The 19190-nt window shown below is 37.8% G+C and overlaps 2 protein-coding genes across 4 annotated transcripts; both read right to left on the minus strand.

Moving 5' to 3' along the window:
• Positions 1-824: 824 nt before the first annotated feature.
• LOC122276558 (ribonuclease II, chloroplastic/mitochondrial) lies at positions 825-14633 on the minus strand. 3 transcript variants are annotated; one of them, XM_043086381.1, is made up of 15 exons: positions 14158-14633; positions 13787-13946; positions 13535-13648; positions 13293-13370; positions 13088-13219; positions 11957-12178; positions 11505-11687; positions 10011-10073; positions 9837-9943; positions 9606-9755; positions 4015-4174; positions 2981-3376; positions 2667-2891; positions 1390-1570; positions 825-1265 (listed from the first exon to the last, which is right to left on the minus strand). In XM_043086381.1, the coding sequence occupies exons 1-14, from the start codon at positions 14427-14429 to the stop codon at positions 1451-1453; spliced, it is 2382 nt and encodes a 793-aa protein (XP_042942315.1). In that variant the 5' UTR covers positions 14430-14633; the 3' UTR covers positions 825-1265; positions 1390-1450. The 3 variants fall into 3 exon arrangements, with proteins under 3 accessions (XP_042942315.1, XP_042942317.1, XP_042942316.1); XM_043086383.1 differs by having other exon boundaries at positions 1381-1570; XM_043086382.1 differs by having other exon boundaries at positions 1354-1570.
• A 2077-nt stretch (positions 14634-16710) lies between these two features.
• Positions 16711-17877, minus strand: LOC122277073. The gene is made up of 2 exons (XM_043086960.1): positions 17529-17877; positions 16711-17444 (listed from the first exon to the last, which is right to left on the minus strand). The coding sequence occupies exons 1-2, from the start codon at positions 17875-17877 to the stop codon at positions 16711-16713; spliced, it is 1083 nt and encodes a 360-aa protein (XP_042942894.1).
• Between the last annotated feature and the right edge of the window lie 1313 nt (positions 17878-19190).

Consider the following 19190-nt stretch of genomic DNA (forward strand, 5'->3'; position numbering starts at 1 on the left):
ATCAAATGACAAATGTTCATGTGTATGTGGTTTTAGATCTAGTTTAGATACTGAGATGAGATAAAATGATATGTGAATAGTAGTGAAATGATTTAAATTAAAATATTTTATAGAGTTTTGAAAAATGAGGAAGAAAATGTTAAATAAAAATATTATAAAATTAAAATATAATTTTTAATATAATTTTTATTTTAGAATTTGAAAAAGTTTGAATTGTTTTTATATTTTATATAGAAGTTTTAAAAAGTTTTAATAATGAAATAATGATTAGATGAAAAAGTTTAAAATTTAAAATTTAAAATATTTATGTTTGTAATATTTAAATATTGAGATGAGATGGAATGAAAAATTTATATATGGTTTGAATAGTGAGATAAAATTAGATAATTTTAAATGAAAATTAAAAGTTTAATAAAATATTATTATAATATTATTTTTTAATATTATTAATATTTAAAAATTTTAAAAAATTGAATTATTTATAATATTTTATGTAAAAATTTATAATGATTAATGAAACACTTTTATTGTTAAAAAATATCGATTTTCTTCACCATATCGCCTTGATTTTTGTGAGCAATTTCGGCCATGTTCCACAATTTCCAATGAGACCCAGTAACCAGTTTGACTTGGTTGTTCTCGAAGCTAACCAGTAGAACTTTTTACAGGCTACATCTCTAATCTCACACGGCTACTGAGAATCGTTACGGAAAGTTGTGATCCATAGTATTTTGTGTTTTTACCAAAGGAAAAAAAAAAAAAACTATAAAACACAGTAAAAAGCACTATCGGTCACAATTCTCGGTAACAACTCTCGGGCAACATAGAAGAAATCACTTGGCATACTCGTATCTCTACTCCTCCCTAATCTATATTACGTGAAAAAATATTATTAATATCTTTGCTATCTCATTTTGAGATAAATGAGAAGAATGTGATAATTATAACACATGTTACATTCATTAGAGCAACGCTTTCGGAATCTACTACGTTATACATTACTCGAGAACAAAATCAACATACGTATATGCTGGCCCCAAAAATTGCATGACCAACCCATGTGAGCCATCTGTGGAATAATGCCTTCAGCCAAGTGAAACGAGAAGCAACGCCTTGAAACAAGTGAGAACTTTGGGGCATGGTTCGACCTCAAAATGGGACACTTTCAAGCAGTGTTGCAATCACTTCTACAGATGGGTACCCTTTAGGAACATTCTGTTTGAAAAGTGATGTTTGGCTGCTTCACTGTCTGAGCTTAGGAGCGCCTACAAGGTAGCACACACAAATCAGTCACATAAATATGAAGATGTGGAGTTAAAATCGAATTCTACAAAAATGTCAAGAAAGACTAACTTTGGGTTTGTTTAATGTAACTTCTACCATTCATACCAGGATGAGCGAAAAATGCTTTTCCTGATAAGTTCCGGACAAAACCATCTCTTTGTATCCCTCATATAACCTCCTTAAGTGCAAGATAATCATCACGAGGATGAGCTTCTTCCACCCAAACTTCTATTTCATCTCCAATATGTAATCCCACAGACACCGATGCGGAAGCTTGAAATCCCACCTGCAAAATTTGAAGATTGGTTCAGCAATTTTAATCAACATAGTTGCAAGATGATCAAGGATGTGCCAGTGATGGAAACCGCCCAATCTTTAGAATGTCAAATCAAATAAACGTACTAAGAAGAAGGAATTGAGATGGGGAAGGAGAAACAACAAACAATAATAACCATGCTGCAGAGATGAAAACCTTAAAAACCTCATGAATGATGTAGAGTATATGAATGAACTACCCTGTAATTGTATAGTATGCTTATTCCAGTTCCTTCTCTTCCTGTTGGCAAATAGAGATGAAACGTGTATGTCCAATCTCTAGTACTTTAATCTACTCCTACAGCCAAATGCAAGGCAAAAGAACAATAGTTTGCAAAATTGTCTGGATTCGTGCAGATGGCTGGAGGTGTGCCCTTAATATTGAGAAGAAAAGTGGCACATACCAAAGATCATTCAATCAGGAACCATACCCCAAGAGAGGACATGTCAAATGGCACGGACCAAAATTGAGATTCGAGAGATAAAAAAGAACAAAAATAGATTATAGGGGTAAATAAGGTTAAGATAGCATCTGGGCATTCGCAATCTAGATAATGGTTGCTATCTACCAACATCATATAACTGATGAGCAACCCCTAGGATCGGTTTGGCAGATAGGAAATAACACATGGATTGAGAGCATAAAAAATGAGCACAATCAGCTGGATCAGCCAAAAGATGTTTGCATGCTGACATGCAAAGAAAAAAACCTTTGACAAAACCAATAACAAGCAAGTCAACCTGAGCCTGAACGTCTAAATGACTCATCGTGATGCACAAAGAATATGATGTTCACATCATCACCAAAGATCTTTCTAAGTTCCAACTTGTAAACCACAGTCCAGCATGTCTTGAGAGGGAAGGGAAGGAAAGCGGGATCATATTATTCATTTTCACTGCCTTGAATAATAAAGTCAGTACGTCCCCTCAATGACAACAGTGTTGTCTACCCATACTCTTTACACTCAAATCACTCAACCAAACCGCAAACAATTTTGGCACTACTTGACATAATCTATGAGAAAGATTGCTTCAGTACAGAACCACAGATAAAAACAAAAGCCTACCTCAACTAACAATAGTGCTGCAATCCGATCTTTAATGAATCTAAGGATCAATGCACGATATCTTCTTTCTTTTGCTTGCCTCCTCAGGTATTCTAATATCCAATACCGAAGACTGCTGCCAAATAGCCTCTTGGCTAATCTAGTATGCATGTTTATAATCGATGCCATCCCTTCTAGCTGGCCAGCAGAGAAAGGAAGAGAATCACCTCTAAGATACGCTTTAACCTACATGCATAAAAGCAAAGCTGGGGGTGATTTGTCATGGCACATACATGGGACATTCATGCAACACGACGGTAATGAAAAAACCAGACCTGATAATGAGCAAGAAGATCCATATATCTGCGAATAGGAGATGTAAACTGAACATAACCAGGAAGTCCCAAAATCCCATGGCGTATAGGCTTCCTGAAATCAATTTCAGCAGCACGCATTACTTTAACAATGGCAGAGCTCCTAATAGGTCCTTCTGGAAGATGTGCAAATGCAGATATATCAATGTTTGATTGGGGCTGTCCTCTGTAGGGTAAAGGAATGTTATTGCAAGAACCATAAGTGGCTATAACTTCCCCGCAGAGTATCATCATCTCAGAGACCAGTCGCATTGCAGGGTCAGCTTGGTTTTCAACATAAAGATTAATAATAGGCTCTGGATCCTCAGGGTTAGCCACCTTGATGCGTGCTTCTAATGAGCCTGTGTCAACTGCCCCCTAAAGATTGCATAAAAAGTCAATATGAATAGAAGAACAGGGGGTCAATGGACAAATTACGTCCCACCAAAGAAAAAAACTATCCAAAGGGTACGTAGTGGCAGAGACAAAATCAATTGTTTTGATCTCATTTATCTTGCTTTCAAGAACCCTTGGATGACAAAAAGGTTCTTTTTGGACCATAAGGTTCTCAACAAAAACAATCCTATTTCTATACATATCTTTTAACTAAAAGAAAATAATTTGCAGTAGACATTCATATCTTGATAGATAATGTTTGTGAGATTTTAAGCCTACTCATTCTGGAATGTCTCTGATTGTTAATTCATCAAAACAAGAGCAAAATCCAAACTATGTTACGCAAGGTTAAGCTATTCCAGATATTAATTCAAAACTGTGAGATGCATTTTTGTTTTAACAAGGAGATTGCGTAACATGATTTTCCTTCTTAATTCTTTTACTTTCTGATTATTCACGAGCTTCTTCGGATCCTACGAGCATTTCCTATTCATTTTCTTTCAAATTCATTCCAAACACAGAAAGTCTCCTCAGGGTTCTTGGATATGAATATTTGGAAACACTAGCAGATTCCTTAGAACTTCAACACAGTGGTTGATTTTAGAGTTGAATTTTATAACCTGTTCTAGCCGCCACTGTAACCGCAAAGCTGCCGCCTCAGATAGAATTTTCAGTTCTACCTCCTCTTCCAAGTTCAAATGAAGCAGTTCAGATGCACTCTCGTATGTCAGCATATAGGTGGGTTTGATAGATGAGTTCTCCACCGAGTATTCTGCAATGCTACAAAAACCATGTAGGGTGTGAAGTAGAATTCATTTATAGGAAATCATATATAGAAGCATGCATGCAACTTCCATCTGCATATCTGCAGTTCCACCATGAGTAAAACACCTCAATTGTAATGAAAAAATAGAGCATTAAATAATTGTGTTGAGTAGACTAGATGCCCTCTAAATTTGTTTATATGGCCCTCAAATCAGGCCAACTACCCCAAAAACTCTAAGGTCAAATTTGGACATACAAGAAGTTTGTATCTATTGTGTTCCGAACAACAACTTTTAAACAAAGGTTCCAACTTCCATAATCTCCTATGCAGAGGAATGAAAGAAGCTTTGAACATTGTGAACGGGGTCAATAGATGAGCTTAGATACTCCATTCGTCAATTGTAATTGATTTTAATGGCATGAACTTTCATGAAAGGGCCGGACCCGTGAAGCATGGGGAGACATCTCTTAGGCCCGTCCACTCTGAGTGGAGGGCTAAGGAACCATCCCGAGCCCGAGAGTCATCTGTCTCAAGCTCGAGAAACTCAAAGCCCCCGACAGTAGCACTAGCCGCCAGCAATCCTATGGGCCCAAGTAGGGCGCAATTATAGCATTTGACAGGGATGAACAAAAGCATGGAGGTAAAGGTGTTAGCTGGATTGGTCCAAAATGAAGCCACCGCCTATTCTTAGGCCTCCGGGAGCTTGACGTCAACACAAAAAGGGCCACCGACCACTGGTGACCCTATGGTTCCTAATTTGGAGCAGCTCTCAACCTCGAAGGGGATAAACAACCGCAATGAGGTTTTGGCCTCAACTGGGATGCCTCGGTTTGAAGCTCTCACTAGTTCTCAGCACATCAATGGTCCCTCACAACCTTTGGAGGCTCCATCCAGGGCTCAAGGCATTCAATCAATGACCCGCGAAGCCCCTAATGTCAGGGGGTCACTCACGGGGGTAGCGGCTGAGACTCCCTCCAAGATTTTGTGCACGTTGGAAAAAGAGGAAGAGACTATCTCAGATGATGAGGAGCTCTCGGATGACAAGTCATCAATCAAGTCCGATTTACAATTAGTTTGCAAGGAGTCAGGAGATGTTGCTTCCTTTAACAATCTTGGGGATCCCGGGGACAAGCCCAGTCCTATTTTTTCTCTGCCTCCAGCACCTCTATGGGCTGGCCCACAATCAGATTGGATTCTATAGAAGGTAGAAGAAATGAGCTATTGCATAGGGATTTCCTGTGAGGGTTTTGAGGATCAATTTTGAGCACTTCTTATGCCCATCAAAGCAGGACAGCCCCTCCTAGCCAGATCAGCCTCTAAAAAGGAAAGGGAGCTTAAGAGGCTTTCTTATTCCATAAGCTATGATGCAAGGGAAGGAAGTGCTAATAGGGGGAGACATAATGATAGGGTGAACCTCAGCATCCCATGAAGCCCAAGATCCTTTCGTGGAATTTTCGGGGATTGAATGACCCGAACAAGCACCTTAGAGTGAAGAAATTAATAAGGGAATGGAAGGCAGATGTAATTTTTTTGCAAGAGACCAAAGCTGAAGTTTATTGACAGAAACATAATAAGAAGTTTGTGGAATTGCTATTATACAAGATGGACCGCTCTTGCTTCCAAGAGCACTTTAGGGGGCATTATAGTGATGTGGGACAAGCAAGTAGTTAATTTGGTGGAGTATATCAGCGAATTTTCAGTAGTTTGTTCTTTCATGAATGTGGAAGATAGTTTCAAGTGGGGGTTCGTAGGAGTATACGGGCCTAATGATGACAGTAATAGAGAGCTCCTTTGGGATGAGATCGCTGGTTTGTGTAGTTGGTGGAACAACCCGTGGTATATTGGAGGAGATTTCAACATCACTCGGTTTCCAAGTGAAAGGTCGGGGAACTCTAGCTCTAGTTCAGCCATGGTTGACTTCTCAACTTTAATTTGCAAGCTGGACTTGGTTGAGCTACCTTTAGCTGGGGGTGATTTCACTTGGTCTAACGGGAGGGCTTGGTCTAGGGTAGATAGATTCATTGTCTCTCCTTCTTAGGAGGCCCACTTGGAGGCCCACTTTCCCAACCTATGCCAAAAATGACTACCTAGGCTTTGTTTTAATCATTTTCCTCTCTTATTGGAACGAAGATACTTTAAATTTGAGAACATGTGGTTGAGGGTGGATGGGTTTACAGACAAGGTTAGATCATTGTGGTCCTCATATCAATACTCGGGCACTCCCAATTTTGTTTTAGCAGTGAAACTTAAAACCTTGAAAAATGATCTAAGAAAATGGAAAACGGAAGTCTTTGCAGCATTTGGATGAAAAAGTGGTGGATGAGGCCTCTCAGATGAAGACTAGGCAAAGAAAATGGTTGTAGTAGCTAAGCTGGAAAAAACCACATTTATGGAGGAGATCTCTTGGAGGCAAAAATCACGGGCCCTTTGGTTGAAGGAAGGGGACAAGAGCACAAAGTTTTTCCATAGAGTAGCTAACTCTCATAGAAGAAACAATGCCATTGAGGTTCTTCATTCAGAATGGAGGGTTCTTTCGAACGGAGTCTCTATCAAGGATCACATTGTTCACTTTTATGATAAGCTTCTGAAGGAGCAACATCATCTGAGGCCCAAGGTAGACGAGCTAGTCTTTGACTTGATTGATCAACCAAGTGTGGCTTGGTTGGAGAGACCGTTAGAAGAGGATAAGGTGCTTAGCGTGCTAAAAGGGATGGACAAAGATAAAGCACCGAGATCAGATGGTTTCAAAATGGCTTTCTTCCAAGCTAGTTGGGACATTGTCAAGGAGGACATCATAAAGGTTTTTCTTGAATTTCAAAATTTGAGAAAAGCCTTAACACCTCATTTATCACCCTTATTCCAAAAAGCGTGAGGTCGGCGAAGGTGCAAAACTTCCATCCCATAAGCTTGGTAAGCGGGGTTTACAAGATCTATCTCAAAAGTTCTAGCCAAACGGTTGAGCGAAGTAATGGGGAAGATCATCTTGAAGTCACAAAACGCCTTTGTAAAAGGAAGGCAAAAACCCCAAAGGGTTGGCCCAAGTTGTGAAGGGTTTGGTCTTGGTGTATCACTCCCTTCAAGGTTTAAGGTTCAACACCTCATGGGTGCAAACAATCCTTTAGGGCCACACCCCCTTGTGAAAAGCTAGCGATTTAACCAGTTCCATGTAGGGAAACTTTCGAGGGTGCAGTGCACAGGACCAGAGTTTACTTTGCAATGGTGGGTCTGAAGAGCTCTGCCTTGAAGAGGTTCCCCGACATCTTAAAAAAAAAAAAAGCCCAATACTAGACTCGGTCCTCATTGCTAACAAATGCTTGGAGAGTTGAATCAGAGCCGGCATCCCAGGTATCTTATGTAAATTGGATGTGGAGAAGGCTTTTTAATCATGTAAAGTAGGATTTCTTTGTGTATATTCTTGGTAGGTATGGCTTTGGGGAAAGATGGTGTCAGTGGATGAAATATTGCATCACAACCATCAGATTCTCAATTTTGGTTAATGGCACCCCTGAAGGCGGCTTCTTTAACAGCTCTCGGAGCTTGAGACAAGGGGATCCCTTATCCCCTCTTCTATTCATTTTAGTAATAGATGTTCTGAGTAGAATGTTGAAAAGGATGGTGGATAGGGGTTTCATCTTGGGTTTCTCAGTGGGTGGTTCCTCTCATGGTAGTCTATCAATCTCTCACCTACTTATCGTTGATGACGCTCTAATTTTTTGTGACCTGGACCCCTATCAGATTTGTTCCTTGAGAGCCCTCCTACTTTGCTTCAAAACTATCTCCGGTCTTAAGGTGAATCTATCAAAATCTAAAATGGTTACAGTTGGCTTGGTTAATAATTTAAGCAATTTGGTTCCCATCTTGGGCTGCAAGGTATCATCCTTGCCCATGAAGTATTTTGGACTTCCATTGGGGACCCCTCAAAAATCCAAGGCAATGTGGGACGGGATTGTTGAGAAGATCGGATGTAAATTGGAGCGTTGGAAGATAGTTTACTTGTCTAAAGGCGGTAGAATCACACTAATCAAGAGCATGTTAACCAATCTCCCAACATACTTTCTATCTTTATTTCCTTTGCCTATAGGGGTGGCTTATAGAGTGGAGAAGATTTTTCGTAATTTATTGTGGGGAGGTTTAGAGGAAGTGAAAAAATTCCATTTGATTAAGTGGGATAAAGTTTGTGCACCTTTGACTTGTGGCGGATTGGGGGTTAGAAAATTGAGAACCTTTCATAAGGCCCTTCTAGGAAAATGGTTATGGCGGTATCATCGAGAAGAGGATGCTCTTTGGAGGAACATTATTGATGTTAAGTATGAGAGCATTTGGGGTTTTTGTTGCTCTAATGAAGTAAGCGGGGCTTACAGCATGGGAGTTTAGAAATTTATTCGTAATGGTTGGGAACCTTTACTCGCGAATTGCAGATTTGAAGTGGGTAGGGGCACGCAAATCAAATTTTAGCACAATATTTGATGTGGTGATGTTGCTTTGAAGAACGATTTCCCCTCTTTATAGGATTGCATTAGATAAGGGTGCCTCAGTGGCTGATAACATGGACATCTCTACTAATTCTTCTCAATGGTCAGTGAGATTCATTAGGGCAGTACGGGATTGGGAGGTGGGAGACATTGCTGAATTTTACAACTCATTATACGTGCTTAATTTACAGGCAAGAAGGGAGGACATATTGCTTTGGACACCTACGAGGAACAAGCTTCTCAATTAGATACTACTACAAGGTAATGTCGACTCACTCTTCCAATGCTTTCCCATGGAAGTGCATTTGGAGGATTAATGCTCTCCTCAAGGTTGCTTTCTTCGGCTAGTTAGCATCGCATGGGAAAATATTGACTATTGATAAGCTGAGAAAGAGTGGCTTCTACATAATAGATTGGTGCTTCATGTGCAAACACAATAGTGAATCAGAGGATCACCTCCTTCATTGCGAAGTAGTCAAGGTTTTGTGGGATGAAAATTTCACTAGGATCGGTATTGCATGAGTAATGCCTAAGAGGGTGATAGATTTATTGTCATGTTGGAGAGGAATTCAGGGCAATTGTTATATCACGGCTGTTTGGAAGATGGTGCCTCTATGCTTAATGTGGTGCACCTAGAATGAGAGAAATGGTCGTTGTTTCGAGGAGAGGGAGCACTCACCAGAAGGGTTTGGGGAATTTTTCTTTCATACATTGTTGCTTTGGGAATCATCTATTGTATTGAATGGAATGAGTTTTAATGACTTTTAAGCTGCCTTTCGCAGCCCCTTAGCTCTTGCCTATTATTATTCTCAATAAAATATCCAATGCTAAGATTTTCTGGTCTGCTGAAATAAACAGATAAATATTAAACTTTTAAGTTCAATCCACATATGGATATGGCACTTTACTGCAGCAACTAAACTTAAAAATTAAAAATTAAAAAAAAAATAAAAACCAGAGACTAATAATTTACCTGCCATCAGAACGCAGCACAACAGATACAGAGACCGCATTGCAGATTTCTCCCTGTTTCAAGCTCATTCCCTCCATAGCAAGTTTTTCCGGAAACATTGGATATGTGGCGGTTGGCAAGAATATAGAAGTTCCTCTTCTCATTGCTTCCCTACACAGATTGAACTAACTATATCAAACACAACTATAGCACAGGAATTAATTCTATATCTTAAAATATCTCAAAAGCTACCGGTCTACTAAGCTCCCAGGTTGCACAAATTTAGATGGATCTGCAACATGTATCCAAACTTTAAGCCGGCCATCTTGCAACCTTGCTGCACTCAGGGCATCATCAAGCTACATAATTGCTTTGTTAGACCACTATTTTTTACAGTAACTTCATGGAGTAGAAAGTATGGATTACCTCATCAGCCTCATCAACATCGATGGCATAAACCTTCAAGTGAGTGAGATCTTTTCTGTCAATCTAAGACACAGAAGATCAATAAGCATAAAGATATCTTGAAATTCTAATAATAGAACCCATGTATTTCCCAATCCCTGAACTTTTTCCCACAGGGTTTAGTTAGGGAAATATCAAGCAAAGTTGGTTGACTGCACATAAGGATTGATAGACTACAGTGAGTATCATTTCCATAGTTTTTTTTTTTTTTTTTTTTTTTGGGGGGGGGGGGGGGGGGGGGGGGAGGAGAGATTGGAAATAGGATCTCAAACTCAAAATGCTTGTACTAGGGTCATTCTTAAAAACTGGATACTCCCTCCAGCCAAAGATAAACGAAGTTCACAAGTTACACATTTTAATGAACCAAAATAAATATAAATCTTTGAAAACTACCCTTAGGTGTGGAGACGTGTTATGGTCATAGAATGAATGTTGGGTTTACAAGATGGATCCATGGATAATCTTTTACTCTCTGCTAGTGCTATGAGGTGGCAAGCACATTATGGCAAGCTGTTTTTAGTCTTTTGGGGCTAATATGGGTGATGCCTACAAGGGTGGTAGATATATTATTAGTATTAATATTATTTATTACTTTTTTCTTTTATAAGTCAAGGGTGGTATATTCATTCGCATGTTGAAAACATGGTTTGATAGTTATCATGGTGAAAACTTGTGGAAAATGATCTTGATTCATTTGATTTGGGACATGATGGGAAGAAATGAAAGTTTTGAAGACAACAAAAGCACCCAACAGATCTCAACGCTTTCGTTTTCAATCCACATTCCATTGGATGACTGCTGACCTATGTCTCTCTAGCTTTAGCTTCCAAGACTGTCCTGATCTCTTTTCTTTCTCTAATTAAGTGCATATGATTTAGTTCAATAATGCATTTGTTTCTTTTCTCTTGATAATTAATAAAACTATATTATTTAATAAAAAAGGTGGATTAGTATTTGAATAAATAGGGTTCAAAACTTTCTAATGCATAAAAATGATGAGGGGGAGACCCTAGGTAGAGGTGTAGGCATAACTGTGGTAGCCTCCTATACCCATTGGGCCGTGGGGAGCCATAGGTGCTATCTTAAAAAGGACTTGAACCATACCCTAACTCCAACCCCACCAAGGGCAAAATAGCACTAATCCAGCAGGCAAGGAATGAGCACAACTCTTCTCTCTTAACATCTTGTCCGTCAAGACTCAAACCCATGACCTCTTATCTACCAAGCTATTTGAGAGTAAGTCACTTACCACTAGGCCAGGACCCCTGATGGTAAGATGGATTCAAAATTAATGGTAATATAAGAACTTTAACTGGATAAATCCTTCCAGTTTTGGAAACTTGCATATATTTTAAGACAGCCCAAAAAGAAAAGCAGGATATATATAAAGGAACAAAGGGAGTATTTACGACATAAATCTTTGCATAAATTTTTCCAACCAGGAAACATGCTTACTTCATCTGGATCAGATGACTCCGACAGAAGGCTTTCCGCTGCTGATATTATCTCATCTGAATGATCAGTACGAATGTTGAACTTTAAGAGATCAAGATTGACGTGTACAGGGAAATAACCAATATCTATTAGGAGATTTACAGCCGATGATGCTGTTTTTGTCAATCCCATTGCCTTAAGTATCTGAGAAAAAGAATGACATGTTAAGTAAAGAATAAAAAATTGGTATATGGTGGATATAAAGGAATAACATGATTGACAGTTGTGAACAGCTATCTACTCTAGAACAGAATCCTAATATCACTGCTTCAAACTAAAAAGGCAAAACTCGTTGTGATCAGCTATCTACTCCAGGAAGAAGAAATATAATTTTTTTTTATAAGTAAAAAAAAGAAAGAAATATAAATTCACACGCCAAACTAAAACTAACTTGTTTAAGTTAGAAAGGTTACCACCCCAGCTGTTTTCTTCTGCTCATCATTTTTGCAGGCATCAATGGCATAAGATTCGAGAGATTCAATTATGTGTCTGATTTTATCTTCGACAATCCAAGAAGATTTGGGAGGTTTAGCTTCTAAAGGCATTGCCTTAGCAGCTTTCAGCAATTGTACAATCTCCTGAAGTTCTTTCTCAGCAGCCTCCCTTGCAAGTTTCCTTTGTAAAAGTTCTTCTACCTAGATTTTCCAACAAATGGGATTCAATCTGATCAAAATTACATGAAAGGAAGCAATAAAGCATTGTATAAAAACTTCCACAATTTCTGATACATGTCAAGCGACTATCAGTCAAGTATTTATAAACAAAGAGCATTACACAGTGCTAAGTATAATTAATATGACACGAGACCTGGTTTCAGCACATTGTATAATAGCAAACACAATGATGAAAAGCAGGATAGACAGAGAGAAGAAAATGAATTGAACAGGATGAAAGGAGGTGTTTTTCACTCAAAGGCTGGCAAGTCAATTTCTTTAAGCATTGTAAGATGTATAGTTCTGCTAACTAATTAAACTTCCACAATTTCTTATATATGGAGAAATATCAGTCAAGAATTTATAAACAAGAGACATTACATGGTAGCCAGTGCAAAGTATCATTATTAAAGCACTAGACCTGGTTTCAGTATGTTGTCTAATAGCAAACACAATGATGAAAAGCAGAAGAGGCAAAGAGAGAAGAAAATCAATTAAAAAGGATAAAAGGGAGTATTAGGTAACCAGAATCATACCCAGCTAGCTAATTTAAATTTGAGATTTTGGTATGAATATATAAGATAATCTCAGTGTCTTTAGACTGGCTAACAGACAGGACAATTGACTCAAAATCATAACATAAGTCTCAGGTACTAAGATTATCACATTGGGAAATGGTTTCCAATTCCGCAGGAAAAGCATAGTATGTCCAGCTGCTCAAAAGGGAGTGACCTCAAGAAGTGGCAAAAGAATCAAAAATGTGATAACTCTGGTCCTTTAATATTGTAGCCTGATATTCCTATTGTTGATTTGACAAATTTTACCTTCTTCTGATCTATGTATGCATGCGTGTGTGTGTGTGTGTGTGTTAAAGAAAAATCTAAGATGTACCTGCACAGTAGGTCGAGGCCCATATAGAGAACGTGAACCTTTAGCCTCAAGTACACAGAAGTATAATTCATCTTTTGACAGCAAAAGGTGCGCACAATAGCTTTCAAGTGGCTCAGCGCTACCAAAAATCATCTGTAAATTAAGCTGAAAGGTCATTGGAGAGCATAGGACAATGAGATATATGTCGGACATATAAAATTTATACCTCTGCTAATTCTTCAGTTGTCACTGATTTATTTTTTTCTAGAAGCTCAACCCAAGCAAACTCTAGAAGTGCCGGATCCTGCAGCACAACATTAATTGCTGATTTTCTTTTTTCTCCTTTGACATCAACCACGGAGAAAAGAGTAGAAACAAATTCTCTTTTTTACTGATCAAAATAAAAGAGAGAGAGAGAAGAAAGAAAAAGAAAATTTTGTCTCTATCCTTCCACAAGCAAGAACCAACCAAGTTATCCTGTGCTTTACGAATAAAATCTGAAATCCCCGCGTGATCAAAATTCTCAATGCCTGGAACAATATACGTAATTTGTTGTGGTTTAATGGAGGATGTGACACCATTCTGCCATCGAAAAATAAAGTATTGGTTACACTAGCTGGAAAGCCTACAATTTTTTATGCATTTAGATAAAGAAACAATGAGTTCCAAAACCTAGCAACCTATTGATCAACATGCCGCATTAGTTGTTTCTACTAGAACCTGATCGTACACCATCCAATTCTTTTTGCCGTCAGGTCTCTGTGCAACTGCCAGCAAGACCCTGTCAGAATCCTTCTTGAACTCCAGCAGCAACCCTTTCTCCATCGCTCTGTTCACAAGCTTATCTTCAAGAAGCTTTCCACTGCTCGTTAAGCCAACCCTGCAGAGAAGATCCATTTTCGTCATACATGACTTTCAAATTTAAGCTCGGAAACTCCAACGGGTAAAAACATTTGAGCTGATTGAAATTGATGAATATAAAAGACGTATAAATGCTTTTCCCAAAACAGTTCGTATTTAGAGCTCCTCTAGCATCCAAATTAAACAACGTAAAAAGGAAAATGAAAATGACAAGTTGTGAGAAAACATACTTTGAGGCAGCGCAAACTCTCTTCCTTTTGCGCATGAACTTTAGCTCTTCCATGACGATGTCTACGAGACTGTGAACCGAACAACTCCAAACACTGCCATGGCCGAAAAACTTTTGCTCGGGCCGGAGTACAGGAAACTGGAACCCTAATTTGGGGTGGCGGCGTAACGAAGAGCTCCTGAAAGTGAAAAATCGGCACCGGACAGCGGAGATAGGAGGAGACGAAGCGGAGCGAAAGATGGAGCAGCTGTTAACGGCTCGAACCGCCATCATAATCTAATGGAAGAAAAGCTCAGTGCTCGGAGTTTCATGCGGTGAAAGAAGATTGAGAAAAGGAAACCCCAGAACAGTTCGTGAAGGAGCAGCAGGATTTGTCGTTCTGAGAGAGTTTGAAACGGATGAAGCAAATGCGAGCGAGTTCAAGCGCTCGTTTCGACGATGATAGAGCTAAAGCTGGAGTTGGAGATTTTGTTGATTTGTTTTTACCGAATTAACCCCCTAGAAATTGTTGAAATGTGGATGGGCAGATCCGAGGGCCCAATGACTCCAATCTGCTTGACCCGTACCGAGTAATGGGTGGATTTTATTTGAATAATGCCAGATCCCCGCTGGGCGATCCCGCCGGAGCGACTCAGTGTTTTTTTCTTTTTTTAATGATTAAGAAAATTTTGTTTGATATTATTATGAATTTTTTTATTTTTTTAAATATTTAAAAATATTAAAAAATGATGTAAAAAAAAAAAAATTCCAAGCAGGGTCACCGTTGAGTCCATTTTATTTTCCACACCCACAGAGTCTTTTTTTTTTATCTAAAAGCCAGTAGCCACACACATAGTAGCCATGTCTCAAGTTTATTAATAAATCCTCACTTTTGACAAAGGAATACCGTGGAACAAAAAAACACTTGGAGGTACTCCATGTTGGCAATGAACACAATAACGTTTTGATAAATTCTAAATATAAACTTAAACACTACAATTTTTTTATTTATTTTCTTTTTTTACTAAATATTTGATATATAAATAATGAATATAAGAATTTAATTAATTTAAATAAATAAATTCAAATAAATAAATAAATGTATAGTATATGGTATGTCGACTTTTATCCTAAAAAGTTCTACTCATAGTTCCTACATCACATATTATATATAATTTTTTACTTTTTAACTTAACCAAATATGCAGTGTAGGAATAATGTGTTAAAGAATTTAAATAGTTTAGCAAGAATAAAATCAAAAAAATAAAAATAAAATAAAAACATATGTAATATGTGATACGTAAAATGACGAGAAACAAAGCTATTTTACCTTTATCATTTTAAACGGGATGCCTTTTTATGGTATGAGTGGGGGGAAAAAGTTCTTCTACATTATCAGTTACTCTTTAATTTTTTTAAAATTTTGTTATGTACAAGTAAAGTCACATATTAATTTATATATTAATATTAATTTCTTCATATTTAAAATTTAAATTAACATTATTTTTAATAAAATTTATATTTTAATTAATTATATTAAATTAATATATATCTTAATATATATTTATATTTATAACTAGATTTTTCCTTACATTCAGTATTTTTTCTCTTTCCATTCGACGCCCAAGGGCGATGATCATTCCAAGGGAGCTGGTCCATCTGCATCCGTCCGGCCCAGATGGGTCCAGAACCTGTTATTGGGCCCAGATACCATTCTAAATAATTGCCTAAATTAAAAACAATATTATACATATTATGTAAACTGAAATGAAACTTATTAGAGCATAAAATATAAAATTCTAAGTTTTAACTATTAAATTAATAACTTTTGGGTTATAACTAATAATTCTAAACTATTACAATAATAAAACTAATCCAAAACTATTATAAATTCATCTAGAAATATTACAAATTTTCAAATAATTTAAATAAATAAGAATGTTTTAATGAAATAACAAATTGTAGCTAGATGACTTATGACGTATGAAATCGTTTGACATTGACTTTAGTCTTAAGATTGGAATTTTGGAGTGGTGGGTGAGTGGGACTGTGAGATTATAAAATTTCAAATATTAATAGGAAAATAAATTAGAATTAAAAAACAATATATGCATATGTAAAATAGTTAAAAACTTAAAACTATAATTACAAACCAACATGAGATCATAAGCCTATGGCTGCAGGCCTTTCTATTAAGGATTTAAGATTAGATCATTGGGAATTTGGGATTAGAGTTGGGCAAGTGAGATTATAAAACCTTAAAAACAAAATAAGATTGGGGTTTCAGTATTGAAGCCCCAAACATAATTAAGGGTTTTCAAATTCAATCCAAACCCTAAATAAATTTACATACACAAAATTGAAAATACAATAACAAATTCATACAAATCATAATCTAATCTCCACAACACACAAATCACAATCTCATCCTCCAAATCCATTAATCAATCACATCCAGTCCAATCTAATGAATCCATTGAAAAACTAGAAAAAGGCTCTAGATACTTACAGAACATAGGAGAACTTTTTTTTTTTTTTTTATAAGCAGAGTAGAACTTCATTCATATCAAACGAGTTACAAATCAGCATGATCAAACCATAAGGCTTGACCAGCAAAAGCTGGGGCCGAACCCCACCACATCTGAACATCACACACGTTCCAAGCATACCTGGCTAAAACATGAGCCACTCCATTACACGTTCGGTTTACATGCTCAAAAAGTACTTCATGAAAACAACTCATCAGATTTTTTACTTCCATAACTAAGTTGCTGTTTACCGATGATGGTGCCTGTGAGGACTGTAATTCATTAACAAGCATTAAGCAATCAGATTCTACCATTAGTTTCGGGATGCCCAGAGGGATACACATTTGCATACCCCTCAGTATGGCTAACAGCTCAATGGTGGATGGGTCATTCACTTCCGTTTCTGAAATTGTTGCTGCCATCACAACCGTGCCAGTGCTGTCACGCAGGATCAAGCCAATGCCGACCTTCCTATACTCTATGAAAGTTGCCCCATCAACATTTAGTTTTAGGAACTCGGGTGGTGGATGTTTCCACCTATATGATTTCCTCGCAACAGTTGCATTTAGATTTTTAAGTTCAGTGAAAGACTTGTGCAGGGACATGGCCATGTTAGCTGCTGCATTAGGTGTTACCCTCTCCCCTTCCATCTTATGTTTGTTCCTTCTATACCACATACCCCAGCATAATACAAAGAATAAAGCAAGGTCAGCTTCAGTACCATTGTCCAGTACTATCTTCACATTTTCCTTGAAACTTTGCTGTTGTTGGAGCCGTAAACCTGCTGGCCCAAGGTGTCTCCATATTTATGCTATTTGAGGGCAAAACACCAGAGCATGGTTAATATCCTCCTCCCTTTCCCCACAGAAACTGCAACCCTCTTCCACTATCATGTTTCGGTGTCTCAAGTTTGTGAGGGTAGGGAGAATATTTTTGCAAGCACGCCATGCAAAGTTCTTGATCTTTTGAGGCACATGCATTTTCCATAAGCTCTTCCACATGTAGTTTTCCTGGACCCGATTGGAAGTTTCTACCACTTCCCTCGAGTTAATTGCCTGGAATAGCCTATAAGCACTCTTTACCTTAAAACAGCCATTGGCTTCCTCTATCCATATCCATTTATCTTTATAGGGCTCAAAAGGCACTCTAATCTTGAGGATCTCATCAGCTACCATTGGATTAAAGAGAGCTCTAACAGTATCCATCCTCCACATTCTTGTATCTTGGGTGATAAGCCTATCCACGGTTGCATCCTCATGGCATTCCGACAGCCCAGCCCCTGTATTTTTGCTCAGTTTTCTGAAACCCGGGACCCAGTAGTCTTTCTAGATGGAAATAGAACGTAGGAGAACTTGAGAGCACATTTAAAGACAGAGTTAGCTACAAATGGTGATGACGTGAGGATTCGAGAGCGAGAGATAGGGTAGAGAGATGAGCTAAGTGAGAGAGGTCTGAGTCAAGATGAAAGTTTTAGAGATTTATTAAAATGATGTCATTTTAATACAAGTTTTTTTTTTTAATAAATACACACACATATATATAGCGAAGCAAGCCTAGGTCTAGCCCCCTCGTCGCACCCTCTAGGTGCCCAGATGCGGGCGAATTACCCCGTTATCGGCATTTGGTAAACCCCTACCCCGCCTAGGTGAGGGCCGAATGGGGCGGAGTGGCACAAATGCCACAAGCAATATCCACCTCTTTGCTACAATAAAAAAATAATCGTTGCCACCGTTATTCTATATGCAAAAGTCGTGTGTGTGCTTGTATGTGTTTTGAGTGACTAATTGTCACATACGATTTAAACTCACCTTTTTCTGGTGTTAGAACTTAGATCTCTATGTTATAAGAATAATTGCTTTCTTCAAAATCCACTCCCTTTGTACAAATTGTACAGTTAGTTTGATTGTAATACGTGTAAGCATAAATAATGCAAGAACAATTATTCAACACTTTACCTTACAATTATTCAACACTTTATCTCCTATTCCCTTTTCCCATCGTCCTATCTCCCCAACCTAGCTCTCCTCTTCCCTGTTCCCATCATCCCATCTGCACAACTCAATTATCCTCTCCTATTTCTCCCCTTTCCTTTTCCCTTTCTCCCTAATGTTTGGCGTTCAAATATTTGGTATTGATAGGTTGTAGTGGGATATCTGGATTTTTTAAGCTATGCGGCATTCTGGCTATTATTAGTACTAATAAGATGTAGTGGTTTAAGGTCAATCTGAAGATTTCGCGAATTAGCTGGTTTCCGAAGAAGGAAAAATTAGGATTATAAAAAAAATGGTCATTTGATATTGGCCAAACTAGAAGTTTCCCCAACTTTTTCAACTCTAGCTAACATATATATTTCCAGCCAAGATATCAAGAAAGGAATGAGACACAAATAAGCAAGCTCATATAATGCCACTGATATGATCATTCTCAAATTGAGTACATGAAGAAAACTCACATATCAAAAACAAAGAAAATCAGTGTTTTGAAAGTGTTCTTTTTTGTTTCTAATTTGACATAATTCAATTATTTT

The sequence above is a fragment of the Carya illinoinensis genome, chromosome 9, assembly GCF_018687715.1.
Source record: "Carya illinoinensis cultivar Pawnee chromosome 9, C.illinoinensisPawnee_v1, whole genome shotgun sequence".
In the NCBI taxonomy this organism is placed as follows: Eukaryota; Viridiplantae; Streptophyta; class Magnoliopsida; order Fagales; family Juglandaceae; genus Carya; species Carya illinoinensis.

What these genes read in the sequence shown, in the direction of transcription:
- LOC122276558 (XM_043086381.1), bottom strand. Translation starts at nt 14,429, where the DNA reads ATGATGGCGGTTCGAGCCGTTAACAGCTGCTCCATCTTTCGCTCCGCT. An exon ending in CAACTGAAGAATTAGCAGAG is followed by an intron (nt 13,220 to 13,292) that starts GTATAAATTTTA and finishes CTTAATTTACAG; the next exon opens with ATGATTTTTGGTAGCGCTGA. An exon ending in ATCTTCTTGCTCATTATCAG is followed by an intron (nt 2,892 to 2,980) that starts GTCTGGTTTTTT and finishes TTATGCATGTAG; the next exon opens with GTTAAAGCGTATCTTAGAGG.
- LOC122277073 (XM_043086960.1), bottom strand. Translation starts at nt 17,877, where the DNA reads ATGTGGAGGATGGATACTGTTAGAGCTCTCTTTAATCCAATGGTAGCT. An exon ending in GGAAGAGGGTTGCAGTTTCT is followed by an intron (nt 17,445 to 17,528) that starts GTGGGGAAAGGG and finishes TTGGGCCAGCAG; the next exon opens with GTTTACGGCTCCAACAACAG.